Source organism: Tachyglossus aculeatus, chromosome 3, assembly GCF_015852505.1.
Source record: "Tachyglossus aculeatus isolate mTacAcu1 chromosome 3, mTacAcu1.pri, whole genome shotgun sequence".
In the NCBI taxonomy this organism is placed as follows: domain Eukaryota; kingdom Metazoa; phylum Chordata; class Mammalia; order Monotremata; family Tachyglossidae; genus Tachyglossus; species Tachyglossus aculeatus.
This window is the reverse complement of record NC_052068.1, coordinates 24,836,341-24,854,541: the sequence shown is the minus strand read 5'-3', so window position 1 is coordinate 24,854,541 and position 18,201 is coordinate 24,836,341. Positions and strand designations below refer to the sequence as shown.

The 18,201-nt window shown below is 45.6% G+C and overlaps 1 protein-coding gene across 15 annotated transcripts in view; it reads right to left on the bottom strand.

Annotated features, from left to right (window-relative positions):
• The window catches only part of SORBS1 (sorbin and SH3 domain containing 1), a 132,072-nt gene extending 125,480 nt beyond the window's left edge, over positions 1-6,592 (bottom strand). For all 15 annotated transcript variants that reach the window (XM_038743535.1, XM_038743536.1, XM_038743542.1 and 12 more), the window contains exon 1: positions 6,509-6,592. In XM_038743535.1, coding sequence (XP_038599463.1) covers positions 6,509-6,540 — 32 coding nt within the window. In that variant the 5' untranslated portion in view covers positions 6,541-6,592. The remainder of the gene's footprint in view (positions 1-6,508) is intronic.
• Positions 6,593-18,201: the final 11,609 nt, after the last annotated feature.

Here is an 18,201-nt window from a genome sequence, read left to right as displayed (position 1 = left end):
GGAGGCCTTCCCAGACTGAGCCCCTTCCTTCCTCTCCCTCTCGTCCCCCTCTCCATCCCCCCCATCTTACCTCCTTCCCTTCCCCACAGCACCTGTATATATGTATACATGTTTGTACATATTTTTTACTCTATTTATTTATTTATTTTATTTGTACATATCTATTCTATTTATTTTATTTTGTTAGTATGTTTGGTTTTGTTCTCTGTCTCCCCCTTTTAGACTGTGAGCCCACTGTTGGGTAGGGACTGTCTCTATATGTTGCCAATTTGTACTTCCCAAGCGCTTAGTACAGTGCTCTGCACATAGTAAGCGCTCAATAAATACGATTGATGATGATGATGATAAGGGTGAACAGCAGTAAGAGAGAGATGGGGAAAGTTAATTTACGATATGCCTTTTGTGCACAATACTTGTCTTATGCTGTCGAGTCATCTCCGACCTATTGCGAGACCATGGACACCCCTCTCCCAGAACGCCCCACCTCCACCTGCAATCGTCCTGGTAGTGAATCCACAGAGTTTTCTTGGTAAAAATACAGAAGTGGTTTACCATTGCCTCCTTCCGCACAGTAAACGTGAGTCTTCGCCCTCGACTCTCCCCTGCCGCTGCTGCCCAGCACAGGTGAGTTTTGACTTGTAACACATTGCCTTCCACTTGCTAGCCACTGCCCAAGCTAGGAATGGAATGGATACGCCTCTGCTTGACTCTCCCTCCTGTAGTTGATAATGACAGAGAACTGGAAACTGTCCAAGTGTGACCCTGAGAGGGGACACAACACTTGGGAGCATACAACTGAAGTAAGAGATGCAATCTCAAAGTCCCCCTTACCATCCTCTTCCCTTCCTCCCCTTTTTTCCCCTCTTCCCTCGATTGCTAGACCTAATTCTTACACAAGACATAATAATAGACCCGTCCCTGTTGTAGAATCAGCGTGGCTTAGTGGAAAGAGCACAGGCTTGGAAGTCAGATGTCAAAGGTCTAATCCTGGCTCCGCCACTTGTCAACTGTGTGACTTTGGGCAAGTCACTCAACTTCCCTTTCCCCCAGTTACCTCCTCTCTAAAATGGGGATTAAGACTGTTAGCCCCTCGTGGGACAACCTGCCTTACTATTACTGCCTTACTATTACTCTATTTATTTATTTTACTTGTACATATCTATTCTATTTATTTTATTTTGTTAGTGTGTTTGGTTTTGTTCTCTGTCTCCCCCTTTTAGACTGTGAGCCCACTGTTGGGTAGGGACTGTCTCTATCTGTTGCCAACTTGTACTTCCCAAGCGCTTAGTACAGTGCTCTGCACACAGTAAGCACTCAATAAATATGATTGATTGTATCTACCTCAGGACTTGGAACTTTGCTTGGAACATAGTAAACGCTTAACAAATAGTGTTATTATTATTAATGCTACAAACACTATGCAAAAAGTAGAGCAATTATGAAAGTAAATAACAGTAATCCATTTGCCCTTAGAAACAACCTGAACTCTAACATAAAAAATTTCCTATCTTGAACAGCATGCACTGTCAGTTCTAAATACACAATCACTTTAAATCTCTAAAATCCTATTTTGGGATTTTTCTTCAATCACTGATCCACAATCCCTATTCACTTCATTTCTGGTGCCATGCTATGGATCGTCACTAAGAAGAAACCAGTTAGTACAGGTTTACAAAACACTATTGATTTAAAGGATTAAGCTACTTATGAGTCCTTCCCAAGCCTGGTTCTGCTGCTTCTGGCTTCTTCTCTGCATGCAGGTCTTCTTGTAGCCCTTAGAATGTTTTTCTTAAAAAGAGAGGGTGGCCCCAAAACAAATACTATATTTGAGTGCTTATGTGGAAAAGTTTCTGCTAACTCTGCTGTATTGTAGTCTCCCATGTTCTTCATAAAGTGCTCTGCACATAGTAAGTGCTAAATAAATACCACTGATTGACTGATGGATGTTCAGGGCAGTAAGAATAGTAATCATACTATTAATGCAGGGAGGCAACATGGTCTAATGAAAACAGCATGGGCCTTGAAATCAGAGGGCCTGGGTTCTAATCTCAACTGTACCACTTACCTGATCTGTGACTTTGGATAAGTCACTTAACTTCTCTGTGCCTCAGTTTCCTCATCATGGGGATTTTACACCTGTTTACACACACAACTAGAATGCTAACCTTCTCATGCTAACCTTCTCACCGTAGCTTGATCTCATCTATCTCACGGCCAACCTCTCACCCACATCCTACCTCTGGCCTCAAATGCCCTCCCTCCTCATATAATAATAATAATATTGGTATTTAAGTGCTTACTATGTGCCAAGCACTGTTCTAAGTGCTGAGGTACATACAAGGTCATCAGGTTGTCTCACATGGGGCTCACAGTCTTAATCCCCATTTTAAGATGAGGAAACTGAGGCCCAGAGAAGTTAAGTGACTTGCCCAAAGTCACACAGCTGAAAAACGGCAGATCTGGGATTAGAACCTACGACCTCTGTCTCCCAAGCCCATGCTCTTTCCACTAAGCCATGCTATATCAGACAGAAAATTGCTCTCCCCCACTTCAAAGCCTTATTGAAGGTACATCTCCAAGAAGCTTTCCCTGATTAAGCCCTCCTCTCCCCTTCTCCCACTCCCCTTTGTGTCACCCTGATTTGCTCCCTTCATTCATCCTCCCTCCCATCCCCACAGCACATATCTGTAATTTATTTATTTATGTATATTAATGTCTGTTTCCCCCTCTATACTGTGAGCTCATTGGGGGCATGGAATGTGTCTGCTGTTATATTGTACTCTCCCAAGCACTTAGTGAAGTGCTTTGTACACAGTAAGCACTCAATAAATATGATTGAATAGAATTTTATATTAGCAACACAGAGCTAAAGGCTGCCACAAAATTCTCTTAGGTAAGCAGCACACTGACCAACAGCAAAATGACAGGCAAAGAAATAGAAAACTGAATTAAAAAACCCAGCCTGTTCTTTGGGGGACTATCAGGGTGTGGCACCAACATGGTCTCAGGCTCAAGAACTAGAGCCCCTTCTAGACTGTGAGTCTGTTGTGGGCAGGGATCGTCTCTATTTGTTGCTGAATTGTACTCTCCAAGTGCTTAATACAGTGCTCTTCACATAGTAAGCCCTCAATAAATACGACTGAATGAATGAAGAACTATAGGGTGTCCAACTCTCTCTAGGGTTGTGGGACCTCAACACAAACTTTGGACTCCTGGAACAATTTATGGTGCATACTAAATTAAACGGTCTTGCCTAGTCCTCATGTACCCTGGGCTCAAGTGTGACATAACCTAAAACGGTGGCACTTTATTTATGTATATTAATGTCTGTTTCCCCCTCTACACTGTGAGCTCATTGTGGGCATGGAATGTGTCCATGCATGGTATGGCATGGCATGGCAGGGTTTTGGCTGAGGTGAGTGTTTGGTCCACAGTTTCAATTATGCATGCAGTAGGCTCTCTCCTTTAGTGTGGAAAAAATCAAATTAGGTTTAATCAGTCAATCAATAGTATCAGCGTGTGCAGAGCTCTTTACTAAGTACTTGGGAGAGTACAATATAACAGATTCAGCTCTTACTGTGTGCACAGCACCCTACTAAACCCTTCTCTATAAGTACAAGTTAGAAGGCTCACTCCCTACCCTCAACAATCTATTCACCCATACTGAAGTAGGGTTGTGAGACCTCAACCCAAACTTTGGACTCCTGGAACAATTTATGGTGCATACTCAAACAGTCATATTTATTCAATCAGTCAATCAATAGTATCACCGTGTGCAGAGCTCTTTACTAAGTACTTGGGAGAGTACAATATAACAGATTCAGCTCTTACCGTGTGCAGTGCACCCTACTAAACCCTTTTCTATAAGTACAAGGTAGAAGGCTCACTCCCTACCCTCAACAATCTATTCACCCATACTGAAGTAATAATATGTCATATTTGGACTTTAAGAAAAAGGACTCCGTACGGGACAAGAGAGAAAAAAGGTAGGGGGAGAAGAGAAGCACGACAGAAATACAAATGAAAAGGAATTTAATTTCCACCTAAGTATTTTGTCGCAGCACTTAGTACAGCCCTCTGCACACAGTAAGCACTTAACACTATTGCTACTAGTAGTAGTAAATAGTATTTATGAGCGCCTACAGAGCAGTACACTGACTTAGGCAGTATATTATATTGCAAACCAAGGGTCAGGAGCCTTGGACTCTATCAAACCAAAGGTCTGTGTCACATACCAGCCCTTAGTACAGTGCCTGGCACACAGTAAGCGCTTAAATACATCATCAACACTGTTATATGTCTTCCTGTCATTAGAAGCAGCATGGCCTACTGGAAAGTTAATGAGCTTGGGAGTCAGGGGAACCGGGTTCTAATCCTGGCTCCACCACGTATCTGTTGCGTGACTTTGGACAAGTCACTTCACTTCTCTGTCTCTATTTATTATATTACTCTATTTATTTATTTATTTTACTTGTACATATCTATTCTATTCATTTTATTTTGTTAGTATGTTTGGTTTTGTTCTCTGTCTCCCCCTTTTAGACTGTGAGCCCACTGTTGGGTAGGGACTGTCTCTATATGTTGCCAACTTGTACTTCCCAAGCGCTTAGTACAGTGCTGTGCACACAGTAAGTGCTCAATAAATATGACTGATGATGATGACTGTGTCCAACCTGATCTTCTTGTATTTAACCCTGAGCTTAGAAACACATCTTGGCACATAGCAGCACTTAACAAATACCATTATTATTACTACTACTATTATTCATCTTCGAGGCAAAACAACTTGGATATTCTACCAGGACCTAAAACTAAAGGATCTAATATCCCCCTACCCACCCTCGCCTCAATGTAGAATACAAATTTTTGGCTGTGTGTCCCTTGAGCACTTTGATCTTCACCCAGGCCACACAGCACTTATGTAAATATCCTATTCTAGCTGCTGTCCATTATCTTTAATTTATTTTATTGTCTGGCTCCCCCTGAAGACTGTAAGCTCCTTGTGGGCATGGATTTTATCTCCCAACATTGCTGTTATATTGTGCTTTCCCAGGAGCTTAGTTCACTGCTCTGCACACAGTAAGTGCTTAATAAATACCATTGATTATGCCCGCCTTAATTCTCTCCCTTGCCTGGAAAACAGTCATCATTTCTCCATTATTTTCACTGGCTCTGGCATTCTCAGAGTTATATTTGCCTCTTTTCTCCTCCTCCACCCACATTTGGCACCAATTCCCTCAATTTCTCCCGCAGAATCCTTCTCCCTGGTTTTCCCCCTCAACCCTGGCCTGGTTCAGACCCCCAACCACATCCTTCTTGAATTTTTACAAAGCCCTCTGATGAACGTTCCCTGCCTTCTCCCCCCAACACTACCCCCTCCTACAAGCTATCCTCTAATGCTGCAGTTAGAACTAAACATTATTCAAACCAGATCACACCTTCGCAGAAGCCCAAAGTGGAAAGAAATGGAAAAGTGTGAGCTGTGGTCCTCTGTGCTGCTTGGAAGATTAAAAATAACCCTAATTTCTGTGTTTCATCATTAACCAAGGAAGTTCGGGTTATATTTGGCTGAGGATAAAGACACACTAAAGCACTCTTAGAAAATGGGTTTCAGGAGGGATGCAGTCCCACAGATTCAGGGAAAAACATCTTATCTGAGCTGAAGACTATTTACCCTTCGTTACTCCTCTTTCCTGTGGTGCATGTCTGGAATTCATCTTCTGGTCCAGAAAACTATTAAAGTAATTAAAGTATCTCAACTGTCTTGTTATAGAGCTGGATAAACAGAACTATAGATTGCCCAGAAGTCTTTCAGAGAGTTCACATCATCATCAATCGTATTTATTGAGCGCTTACTATGCGCAGAACACTGTACTAAGCACTTGGGAAGTACAAATTGGCAACATATAGAGACAGTCCCTACCCAACAGTGGGCTCACAGTATAAAAGGGGGAGATGACAAAGCAAGGTGGACTAGTGGATAGAGCATGGGACTGGGAGTCAAAGGACCTGGGTTCTAATCCCAGATATGCCAACTGCTTGTTGGGTGACCTTGGAAAAGTCACTTCACTGTGGCTCAGTTTCCTCAACTGTAATATAGGAATCAGACTGCAAGCCTCATCTGGACAGGGACTGTGTCTGACCTAATTAACTTGTACCTTTCCCAGAGCTTAGAAGAGTGTTTGACAAGTAGTAAGCACCTAATACTATGTGTGTGTGTGCGTTTGTATGTATATATAGTACATAAAAGGTAAATACACATAAATAAAAGGTAGCAGCCCTCCCCAAAACACACATAAACCCTCCAAGATTTTAACATTTCAGGAGGAGTCTGTTATGATTTCCTGAAATGCAGCTGTAGGAACATTTACAGAAATTTTTCATTTCAAGACTTGGGTATGTGCCCTAGACAGTAATTAGCTTTCCAAAGCAAGTTAAAATCCTGGAAGCTCAATGCATCTTCCCTGGACGCAACAGGCCATTCATCAAAAGATGACATGATCCCTACCTGTGGTCAGACGTTTCTGTCAAAGGCGTCATTTTCAGGGCAGATGTTCAACCATGCCAAGTCCCACCAAACGGTCAAAGCTTGAAAGGGCTGAGGGAGGTCTGGTGTGTGTCAGTCCCCGCTGGGGTCCCAGGAGCACAAGGAGAGAGGGCTGGGGAGGTTTTCCCCTCTTTGGCATCCTTCAAAGCATTAGCTCCTCCCAGCCCCGGGCTTTAATTAGCTTCGTTGTGCTTAATCACACAGTGCTGTCACTTGGAGGGTGAGCTGCCTCACATTCCTGTTGCTCAGACACCAGCCCGGAAGGACATGCCAAGCAGCTGATTTAATGAATAAAAGCTCAGGGAGCAGAGGGGTGTCACACAGCCAGGCCTAAAAAGTACATCGTGGAGGTAAACCTAAGTAGGGAGGAAACCATTGCCATCGATGACAGCACACGAGCCCAGCCTCAAGTGGAGCCCCCCAAGGGAAGTTCTGCCCTGCCCCCTGCCCCAGCAACTCCGATCCTCTGTACCCCTATGTTCCAAGGAATTTTGTGGAGCTTCCAGAAATGGATGACTCTGTGCCGGGAGCCACCCTTTGCAGCTGGACTGGGCGGCAATGATGTTAACTCTTGTAAATCCTCTCAAGGCCCACGGAGGGTGCGACGGTTATAAGAAAGTTGTGAAAAATGGTGTCTTAAAAGAATATTCAGCAACGTGGACCCTCTTCCTCTGCTGAATCCAAATGCCACCAATATGGAGAAAATAGAAATCCGATCCTCTAGGAGAGAGAGGCTAAGGCAGCAACTCCAGGCTGCATCTGGCCCAGCTTCCGCACCTCTGTGAGAAGCTGAACCTATACTGGAAATGGAAAGATGCTTGCTGTTTCCTGCTCTTCTCCTCCGCCTCCTCCTCCTCCTCCCTTTCCTTTCCAAAGGCACCAAAACAGCAGCTGGCCCCAGCCCAGAGATGCACAATTGCCATTTTGACCCAGATACCTGTTGGCTTCTTACTGCCACAGGCACCTTTCTTTAATTGGTGGAAAACTCACGGTTCTAGTTTCACCAGCCAGACAGGTTACTGGGTCCCACCATCTTCCCAGTGGCCATGCCCTGGTCTTTCAAGAGGAGGGAGGAATTGGCTATTGCTAGGGAAAGTGTCAGAGTCACGAAAAAGACACTGTCTCTCTGCTGCAGGACTAAATGAGGCCAGAAAAACCAAGCACTCCCCTTTCTTTGGGAAGGTCTTCAGGGGTTGGAAAGGCCCATCAGGATAAAGAGGAAGTTTGAATCCTGCTGCCCTTCTGATGGAGCCTGAGAACTTTTGGGGCCAGGGGGAAGGGTCTTTTTCAGGCCATTTATATTTATTAATGAACACAATGCGAGTCTGCCTGCTATCAAGTGGGCCGCAGTGTTCACTTGAATGGAGAGGGTTATTTTGCCAGTGAAAAGAGCTATTTAGAAAGCACAATTCAGCAATCACGCAGTCCTAATATTGCACCTACTGCATCTTCCAGGTGGCATATTATAGGTTACAGAGAATAGCAGCAAGAAGGAAGCTAAGAAAATTCACTAGTTGGATTGTCTTTGGGGTTATTGGTGCATTATTCTCTCTTTAAAACACAACTCAGCTGATTAGGTGAAGAGTTGCCTCTTTCTTGGCATCTTATTTAACTGTAAGCTCCATGAGGAAAAAGAATTCATGCTTTGCTTCTCTGATACCATCCCATGTACAGAACAGTGATTTGTCATCAGTATGTACTTAATAAGTACACTGACTAATTGAAGCCCCCATTGTTATGATGAAATAAACTAAAAGGCCATTTTAAGATAGAGACTCCTTACCTGTTTCTCATGCTCAATAAAGACATCAAAGGGAATACTTTCCCCACTACCTATGGGGGTGCAGTACTATTCTCTACAAAGCTGCTATAAGATTTCACGATAAATTTCTACCGGTTGATGCAACGCCTCTGGGGAATCGGGACATGGGAATGCAAGGTCTCGTTATCACCAAATTCATTCCGTTCCCTTTCCTTGAGCGCCTGCCAAAAATGTGCCACTGGGTCTCAGCGGCTCCCCTGCCCCCGACCTAGTCAATAGTGAGGCTTTCTTTCATTTCCTGTTAGAATGCAGACTGAGCCTGGGTGAAAATCATTTCCTTGTTAACTGAGGTCTTCAAAGCTTTGCTCAGGAAGAGTCTCAGTTAAACTTCTCATCAGGGTCATTTTTCTCCTCATCCCCTTTCAACTCTCATTTCTCTTCCTCTTTTTCCTCCTGTAGGAAGGACAGAGCATTTGCGATTGGTGGGCTTTTACTGGCCTGTGAGGAAAGAAGGGAGAGTATGGGCCCCCACCTTTTGTCTCTTCCTGGAAGAAGCAATGAATCACAGCACAGGCATGCAGTACAGTTCCTCAGATACTCTGACTGGGCATCCATTTTGAGAAACAGTGAGAACAGCGGACAAACTTCTGGCATATTTTACATGGACCTGAAGCACGGTTCTTAGACTGGAGAACAGCAGGATGGATGCTGAATGACATGGGATTCTCAGGAGAAGGGAGAGTCAGATGTTCCCTGGCACTCCCTTCTCTGACCTCTCCACTTCCTATGAGGAAGGTGAAGGGAATTTAACAGACAGAAAACACTATCTCTTCTTGCTGGTTGCAAGGGAAGACGGAAATGTGTGGGTCATGGAAAAGAGGTGCAGCTTAAGCTCGGTACTAAAAGGTACTTGGGAGCTACCATTTCATAGCCTACAAGTTCCCAAGGGTCAATCAGTGTATCTACATTCAAGACCAGAGTATGAAATAAACTAATGTTGAGATAAATATACATGTACACTTGGATCTGTGACCTTTGGTCATTTGATATTTGCCCCACCCTCAACCCCACAACAATTTTGTGCATATCTTCATATTATTTATATTAATGTTCATCTCCCGCTTCCCAGACTGAGCCCCTTCTTTCCTCTCCCCCTTGTCCCCCTCTCCATCCCCCCGTCTTACCTCCTTCCCTTCCCCACAGCACCTGTATATATGTATATATGGTTGTACATATTTATTACTCTATTTATTTATTTATTTATTTATTTTACTTGTACATTTCTATCCTACTTATTTTATTTTGTTGGTATGTTTGGTTCTGTTCTCTGTCTCCCCCTTTTAGACTGTGAGCCCACTGTTGGGTAGGGACTGTCTCTATGTGATGCCAATTTGTACTTCCCAAGCGCTTAGTACAGTGCTCTGCACATAGTAAGCACTCAATAAATACGATTGATTGATTGATTGATTGTGGGCAAGAAAGCTGTCTGCCAACTCTGTTGTTTTGTTTCTCTCAAGTGCCTACTTTCCAAGCGCTTAGTACAGAGCTCTGCACACAGTAAATGCTCAATAAATACGACTGAATGAATGAATGCTCTGAACATAGTGAGCATTCAATAAACACCGTTGGGTGACTGTGTAGACTCCTGCCTCCAGTCAGATAAATGACTAAACAAATCAGGAGAAATGGCTGGTATCCTTTTCTTAAATTCCTCCAGAAATGGAGGCTTCCCAACCTCTCTTTGGAGCTTGTACACTCTTACAATTCACTAGTTTTTCTTTAATAATAATACCCATAATTATAGTATTTGTTAAGCATTTACTATGTGCCAGGCACTGGCTGACGTATGTTTTCCTGCTACAATTTGAAGCCTGGAAAAAGACTGATCAATGTCCTCCGAAACACTCTTCAGAAAACACTTTATTATCAACATTTGCTGAAGGACTACGTTTACACATGAGGTTTTTGCCTCAGGAGATTGAAAATGGGGCTGCTAAAGCACAGATCCCCAAAATAGGACCCTTTGTCAATCTGTATTTAGGACCGCTAAAGGCAGATGAATTCCATCCAGGATCTGATTGTGAGGTCTGTGTGGGCCCCAGTCATGGCTTGACCAGATTCCCAAAATGTATATTGATCAAAACAGGGATTTGATTAATACCCCAAATGGGAAAAGAACACAACAGGAAATATTAAAATCATTTACAAAATCATATTTAAAACCACTGAGGTTCAAGACTAACAGAGCCAAGCTGCGAATTTGATGAACAGAAGCCAGGCACCGTATAATTTGGACATGCAGCTGCCTGAAAGTTTGGCAAGGCTTGGACATTGGGTTTTGTCTAAAATAAACCCATCAATTAGGATAATGATTAAATTACCTCTATCTTCCTTTTTACCCCAGGTACATCAAGTAGAAAGAAACAAATTGTCACATGAAACTTTTCTTCTGGTGGATCTCAGACAGCAGGAAAGAATACAAATCACAGTCACAAGGAAGTTCTAACCACCTCACTCCCCTTGCTTTGCCTTCAGAAGAATATGGCCTAGGATGGGATAACATGGGGTGGAGGCAGAGGAGGGAGGAGTGTTGCAGTATTCTGCTATTGGCAGATGAGCTTAACCTCCTCACAGATTGTTCTATACGATCTAATTTGGGGCTGGGGAGAGAATATGTCCTTCATAGAGCACGGGCCTGGGAGTAAGAAGGTCATGAGTTCTATCAGCTCCGCCGCATGTCTGCTGTGTGACCTTTGAGCAAATCACTTCACTTCTCTGGGTCTCAGTTACCTCATCTGTAAAATGGGAATTGAGACTGAGCACCCCATGGGGCAGGGACTGTGTCCAACCCAAATTGCTTATATCCCCCCCAACACTCAGTGTTGGAGCTTGTACACTCTTACAATTCACTAGTTCTTCGTTAATAATAATACCCATAATTATAGTATTTGTTAAGCACTTACTATGTGCCAGGCACTGGCTGACGTATGCTTTCCTGCTACGATTTGAAGCCTGGAAAAAGACTGATCAATGTCCTCCGAAACACTCTTCAGAAAACACTTTATTATCAACATTTGCTGAGGGACTATGTTTACATGAGGTTTTTGCCTCAGGAGATTGAAAATGGGGCTGCTAAAGCATAGATCCCAAAATAGGTCCCTTTGTCAATCTGTATTTAGGACCGCTAAAAGCAGATGAATTCCATCCAGGATCTGATTGTGAGGTCTGTGTGGGCACTGTAACAGTGCTTGGCACATAATAACCACTTATAAATACCATAATTATTATTAAGTTTTGCTGTCTAAGCTACTACATCCACAGCACTGTACTAGGTGCTTGGGAAAATTAAACTCTTCAGATACTTGAGAATTACTGTCCTCTCATCTCCAGGCTAAGCCACAAAAATTCCTTGTCTTATGCCGTCGAGTCATCCCCGACCCGTAGCAACGCCATTTACACATCTCCCCCAGAACACCCTAGCTCCATCAACAATCGCTCTGGTAGTGTATCCATAGAGTTTTCTTGGTAAAAATACAGACTTGCTCCCTTCGTTCATTCCCTGCCCCACAGCACTTAGGTACACATCTGTAATTTATTTATACTAATATCTGTCTCCCCCTCTAGACTGTAAGCTCATTGAGGGCAGGGAATGTACCTGGTATATTGTTCTCTCCCAGGCGCTAAGTATAGCGCACAAATACGACTGAGTGACTGCCACGACTCCTACAGACTGAAATTGGAGTGTCTTGGCTGGTGTTTAATGTTTGAGATAGCCACCAGTTCCAACAATCAAAATAAGTCTCTGGACTGTAAGCTCCTTGTGGGCAAGGGACATGTCTACCAACTCTGTGCACTGTACTCTCCTAAGCGCTTACCACAGCGTTCTGCAAACAGTAAGCCCTCAATAAATACCACTGATAGATAAAAATGTTTTTTGGCCTTGAAATGTGGGGTTTCAAAAAATCCTGCAAGTTAGAAAGGGTAATGCACTATTAGCCACTTTAAAGGGCATATGGGCTGCTCTTTTTGAGTCAATTTTATTTTTGATTCATTCATTCGATCATATTCATTCATTCAATCATATTTATTGAGCGCTTATTTTGTGCAGAGCACTGTACTAAGCGCTTGGGAAGTACAAGTTGGCAACATATAGAGACGGTCCCTACCCAACAACGGGCTCACAGTCTAGAAGGAGACAGACAACAAAACATATTAACAAAATAAAATAAATGGAATAGTAAATATGTACAAGTAAAATAAATAAGAGTAATAAATCTGTACAAACATATATACAGGTGCTGTGGGGAGGGGAGGGAGGTAAGGCAGGGGGATGGGGAGGGGGAGAGGAAAAAGGGGGCTTGGTCTGGGAAGGTCTCCTGGAGGAGGTGAGCCCTCAGTAGGGCTTTGAAGGGAGGAAGAGAGCTAGCTTGGCGGATGTGCGGAGGGAGGGCATTCCAGGCCAGGGGGAGGACGTGGACAGGGGGTCGACGGCAGGACGGGCGAGAACGAGGCCCAGTGAGGAGGTTAGCGGTGGCAGAGGAGCGGAGGGTGCGGGCTGGGCTGGAGAAGGAGAGAAGGGAGGGGAGGTAGGAGGGGACGAGGTGATGGACAGCCTTGAAGCCGAGAGTGAGGAGTTTTTGCCTGATGCGTAGGTTGATTGGTAGCTACTGGAGATTTCTGAGGAGGGGAGTAACATGCCCAGAGCGTTTCTGCACAAAGATGATCTGGGCAGTGGCGTGAAGTATAGATTGAAGTGAGGAGAGACAGAAGGATGGGAGATCAGAGAGGAGGCTGATGCTGTAATCCAGGCGGGATAGGATGAGAGATTGAACCAGCAGTGTAGCAGTTTGGATGGAGAGGAAAGGGCGGATCTTGGCGATGTTGTGGAGGTGAGACTGGCAGGTTTTGGTGACGAATTGGATGTGAGGGGTGAATGAGAGAGCAGAGTCGAGGATGACACCAAGGTTGTGGTCTTGTGAGACGGGAAGGGTGGTATCACCGTCAACAGTGATGGAAAAGTCAGGGAGAGGGCAGGGTTTGGGAGGGAAGATAAGGAGTTCAGTCTTGGACATATTGAGTTTTAGATGGCGGGCAGACATCCAGATGGACATGTCTTGAAGGCAGGAGGAGACCCGAGCCTGAAGGGAGGGAGAGAGAGCAGGGGTAGAGATGTAGATTTGAGTGTCATCAGCACAGAGATGATAGTTGAAGCCGTGGGAGCGAATGAGTTCACCAAGGGAGTGTAGATAGACAACAGAAGGGGACCAAGAACTGACCCTTGAGGAACCCCTACAGTAAGGGGATGAGAGGTGGAGGAGGAGCCCACAAAAGAGACTGAGAAAGAATGGCCGGAGAGATAAAAGGAGAACCAGGAGGGGACAGAGTCTGTGAAGCCAAGGTTGGACAGCGTGTTCAGGAGAAGGGGGTGGTCCACAGTGTCAAAGGCGGCTGAGAGGTCGAGGAGGATTAGGATAGAGTAGGAGCCGTTGGTTTTGGCAAGCAGGAGGTCATTGGTGACCTTTGAGGGCAGTTTCGGTGGAATGTAGGGGACGGAAGACAGATTAGAGGGGGTCGAGGAGAGAGTTGGCATTGAGGAATTCGAGGCAGCGGGTCTAGACGACTCGTTCAAGGAGTTTGGAAAGGAATGGTAAGAGGGAGATAGGGCGATAACTAAAAGGGGAGATGGGATCAAGAGAGGGTTTTTTAGGATGGGGGAGACGTGGGCATGTTTGAAGGCAGAGGGGAAGGAACCAGTGGAGATTGAGCGGTTCAAGATGGAAGTTAAGGAGGGGAGGAGGGACGGGGCGAGAGATTTCATAAGATGAGAGGGAAGGGGTCAGAAGCACAAGTGGCCGGAGTAGCACTTGAGAGGAAGGAGGAGGATCTCATCTGAGGATATTGCTGGGAAGGATGGGAGAGTAGCAGAGAGGGTTGAGAGCTGGGGGGCTGGAGAAGGGGGAGGAGTGACTTTGGGGAGCTCAGACCTGATGGAGTTAATTTTATTAATGAAGTAGGAGGCCAGATCATTGGGGGTGAGGGAAGGAGGAGGGGGAAGAACAGGAGGCCTGAGAAGGGAGTTAAACGTATGGAAGAGCTGAAGGGGATGATGGGCATGGGTGTCAATAAGGGAGAAGAAATAGTTCTGTCTGGCAGAGGAGAGGGCAGAGTTAAGGCATGAAAGGATAAACTTGAAATGAACAAGGTTGGCTTGATGTTTAGACTTTCACTAGCAGCATTCAGCAGCTCAAGCATAAGAGCGAAGGAGGCGGACAGTGGCAGTGATCCAGGGCTGTGGGTTAGTGGTACGGGAGTGGCGAAGGGAAACGGGAGCGAGGGAGTTGAGCTGAGCAGAGAGGGTAGAGTTGAGAGCAGTAACCTGATCATCAAGATTGGGTAGAGAGGAAAGGGAGGTGAGGTGAGGTGGGGTGTGAGGCGCTCAGAAAGATGGATGGGGTCAGGAGAGCAGAGATCTCTGTGAGGTAGTAATATAGATTTACAGGGGAGAAGAGTGTGAGTGAGGAGGCAGCTGAGGAGGTTATGATCAGAGAGAGGGATTTCAGAGTTGGTGAGGGTGGAGATAGTGCAGCAGTAGGAGATGATGAGGTCGAGGTTGTGACCAAGTTGGTGAGTGGGCGAGGTGGGGTGGAGCAGGAGGTTGGCAGAATTAAGGAGAGATAGAAGGTGGACGGCAGAAGAGTCACCAGAGATATCCACGTGGATGTTGAAGTCTCCGAGGATCAGAGTGAGCATGGAAAAGGAGAGAAGGAAGGTGAGGAAGGGGTCAAAATCATTAAAGAAGTTGGAGGTGGGGCCGGGGAGGGGGGGGGCAGTGGTAGATGATGGCTACAAGAATCTGGATGGGGTGGAGGGGGTGCTCATACTTATTGAGCACTTACTGTGTGCACAGCATTGTACTAAGTGCTTGGGAAAATATAATGCAGCAAAAGAGACAATCCCTGCCCATAATGAGCTCACAGTCTAGAGAGAGAGAGAGAGAGACAGACATCAATACAAATAGTCATCGATATAAATAAATAAAATTAAAGATATACACAAAAGTGTCTGGGGCGGGGATTGGTGGGGAAGAGCAAAGGGAGCAAGGCAGGGTGATGAAGAAGGGGACAGAGGTTGTTTTGTGTGGTTTTGTTTTGTTTTTTTTTTTACCAAGTTTGATGTGATTTTATTCAGAAGCAGCATGGCTCAGTGGAAAGAGCCCGGGCTTGGGAGTCAGAGATCATGGGTTCTAATCCCAGCTCCCCCACGTGTCTGCTGTGTGACCATGGGCAAGTCACAACTTCTCTGAGCCTCAGTTACCTCATCTGTAAAAAGGGGAATACGATTGAGCCCCACGTGGACGACATGATCACCTTGTATCCTCCCCAGGGCTTAGAACAGTGCTTCGCACACAGTAAGCGCTTAACAAATGCCATCATTACTATTATTATTATTATTGTTCAATTTAGTGCCTTCAACTGTAGCACTAACGTAAAGAAGGTAAATGTAAAGAAACTTTGGTCCACCCAGATGTCCCCTTTTTCCTTCCCCTCCATTCTGAAGCAGGATCTCTGGATGCAGCTGGGCTCGAGGACCTCCCTCCTGCCCCAGCCCCTGGAAGATTCATTCATTCAATCGTATTTATTGAGCGCTTACTGTGTGCAGAGCACTGTACTAAGCACTTGGAAGATCTGCTCCAAGCTGGGAAAGGGGAGATTGGGGGTGGGGGCTGGGGGCAGGGAAGCTCCAGGCCAGAATGGGAGCTGCCAGAGGAACAGGCTGGGAACGCTGCAGGGACCGAATTATCAACGGATCAGTGGGAAGGTTGAGGCGGGATGAGGCGTCCGAGGCCTACGGGCCCAACAGGGATAGCTCCCTCCCTTCAGTTGGCCACGTTGGCCTCCTACTTCAATCAATCATATTTATTGAGCCCGTACTGTGGGTTGAGTATTTATTCATTCAATCGTATTTATTGAGCGCTTACTGTATGCAGAGCACTGTACTAAGCGCTTGGGAAGTACAAGTCGGCGACATCTAGATACGGTCCCTACCCAACAACGGGTTCAGAGTTAAGAAGGGGGAGACAGACAACAAAACAAAACATGTGGACAGGTGTCAAGTCATCAGAACAAATAGAATTAAAGATAAATGCACATCATTATAGAAGCAGCATGGCTCAGTGGAAAGAGCCCAGGCTTTGGAGTCAGAGGTCATGGGTTCAAATTCCTGCTCTGCCACTTGTCTGCTGTGTGACCCTGGGCAAGTCACTTCACTTCTCTGAGCCCCTCATCTGTAAAATGGGGATTAAGACTGTGAGCCCCACATGGGACAACCTGATTACCTTGTAACCCCCCTGCGCTTAGAACAGTGTTTGGCACATAGTAAGTGCTTAATGAATGCCATCATTATTATTATTATTATCATTAACATAATAAATAGAATAGTAAATATGTACAAGTAAAATCAATAGAGTAATAAATCTGTACAAACATATATACAGGTGCTGTGGGGAAGGGAAGGAGGTAGGTCAGGGGGGATGGGGAGGAGGAGAGGAAAAAGGGGGCTCAGTCTGGGAAGGCCTACTGAACTCAGTGCTCAGAAGAGTACACTATAACAGAGTTGGTAGACACATTTCCTGCCCACAACGGGCTTCTAGTCCAGAGGCCTTAGACCATGCTCTTAACCCTCCAGTCTCTCACCCACGGTGCACACCCACTGCCCCCAAACACGCGGACTTAACGCGTGCTACATCATGGCACCCAATCCATCCTCTGGTTGGTCTGGTTGTCTCCCCCTTCTAGACTGTGAGCCTGTTGTTGGGTAGGGACCGTCTCTATATGTCACCAACTGGTACTTCCCAAGCGCTTAGTACAGTGCTCTGCACACAGTAAGCGCTCAATAAATACAATTGAATGAATGAATGACACCCACTGCTGGCTGTGACTGCCTCTGCCACCCACGCCGCTGATCTGAGGATTGGCACTGTTTTTGTGCAGTTTGGTGCTCTGCCCCCCGGGTCACACCACTCACTGGAGTCCTTTGTCACACCCTCCTCCCCTTCCCTCCCATCTGCCCTTACTTCTAGCAGCATGGCTCAGTGGAAAGAGCCCGGGCTTGGGAGTCAGAGGTCACGGGTTCTAATCCCGGCTCTGCCACATGTCTGCTGCGTGACCTTGCGCAAGTCACTTAACTTCTCTGAGCCCCAGTTCCCTCATCTGTAAAATGGGGATTGAGACTGGGAGCCCTACGTGGGACAATCTGATCGCCTTGTAACCCCCCCCCCAGCACTTAGAACAGTGCTTTGCACATAGTAAGCGCTTAACAAATGTCATCATTATTACTATTATTTACTGAAGCACCTGGGCAATTTGGGAAGCAGTTGCTAGGTTAGGGGAGCACCCACTCATTAGGCATAAGTTCCCCCTGACCCCATGGAGTTTTCAGGCCTCGCTGCTAATCACTGGATCAACACAATTTCAACAGCTTGTTCCCCTGGGCTCAGGATTCCAGAATTCAGTTTTTGGGATCATGAGAACCCTGGATACCATCTGCTTTCTCTAGTCTTCCAGGAGCAGAAACAGATTGAGCAGAGGGAGCCTTCCGGCTTCTGACACTCTCTGATTCCCAAAGGCAGCCTAAAGCTGGAGGCTCCAGGCTCCACCAGTTCAGGCCCATTGCAATCAGTTTTTCCTACGGAGAAAACATGGCCTAGTGGCAAGAGCACTGGTCTGGGAAGCAGGAGATGCAGATTCTAATTCCCACTCTGATTTTAGCATGTGTGTGACCTGCGCATCTAGCTTTATTTCTATTTACTGTGATGACGACACCTGTTCACATTTCTGTCTCCCCCTTCTAGACTGTGAGCCCGTTGTTGGGTAGGGACCGTCTCTATATGTTG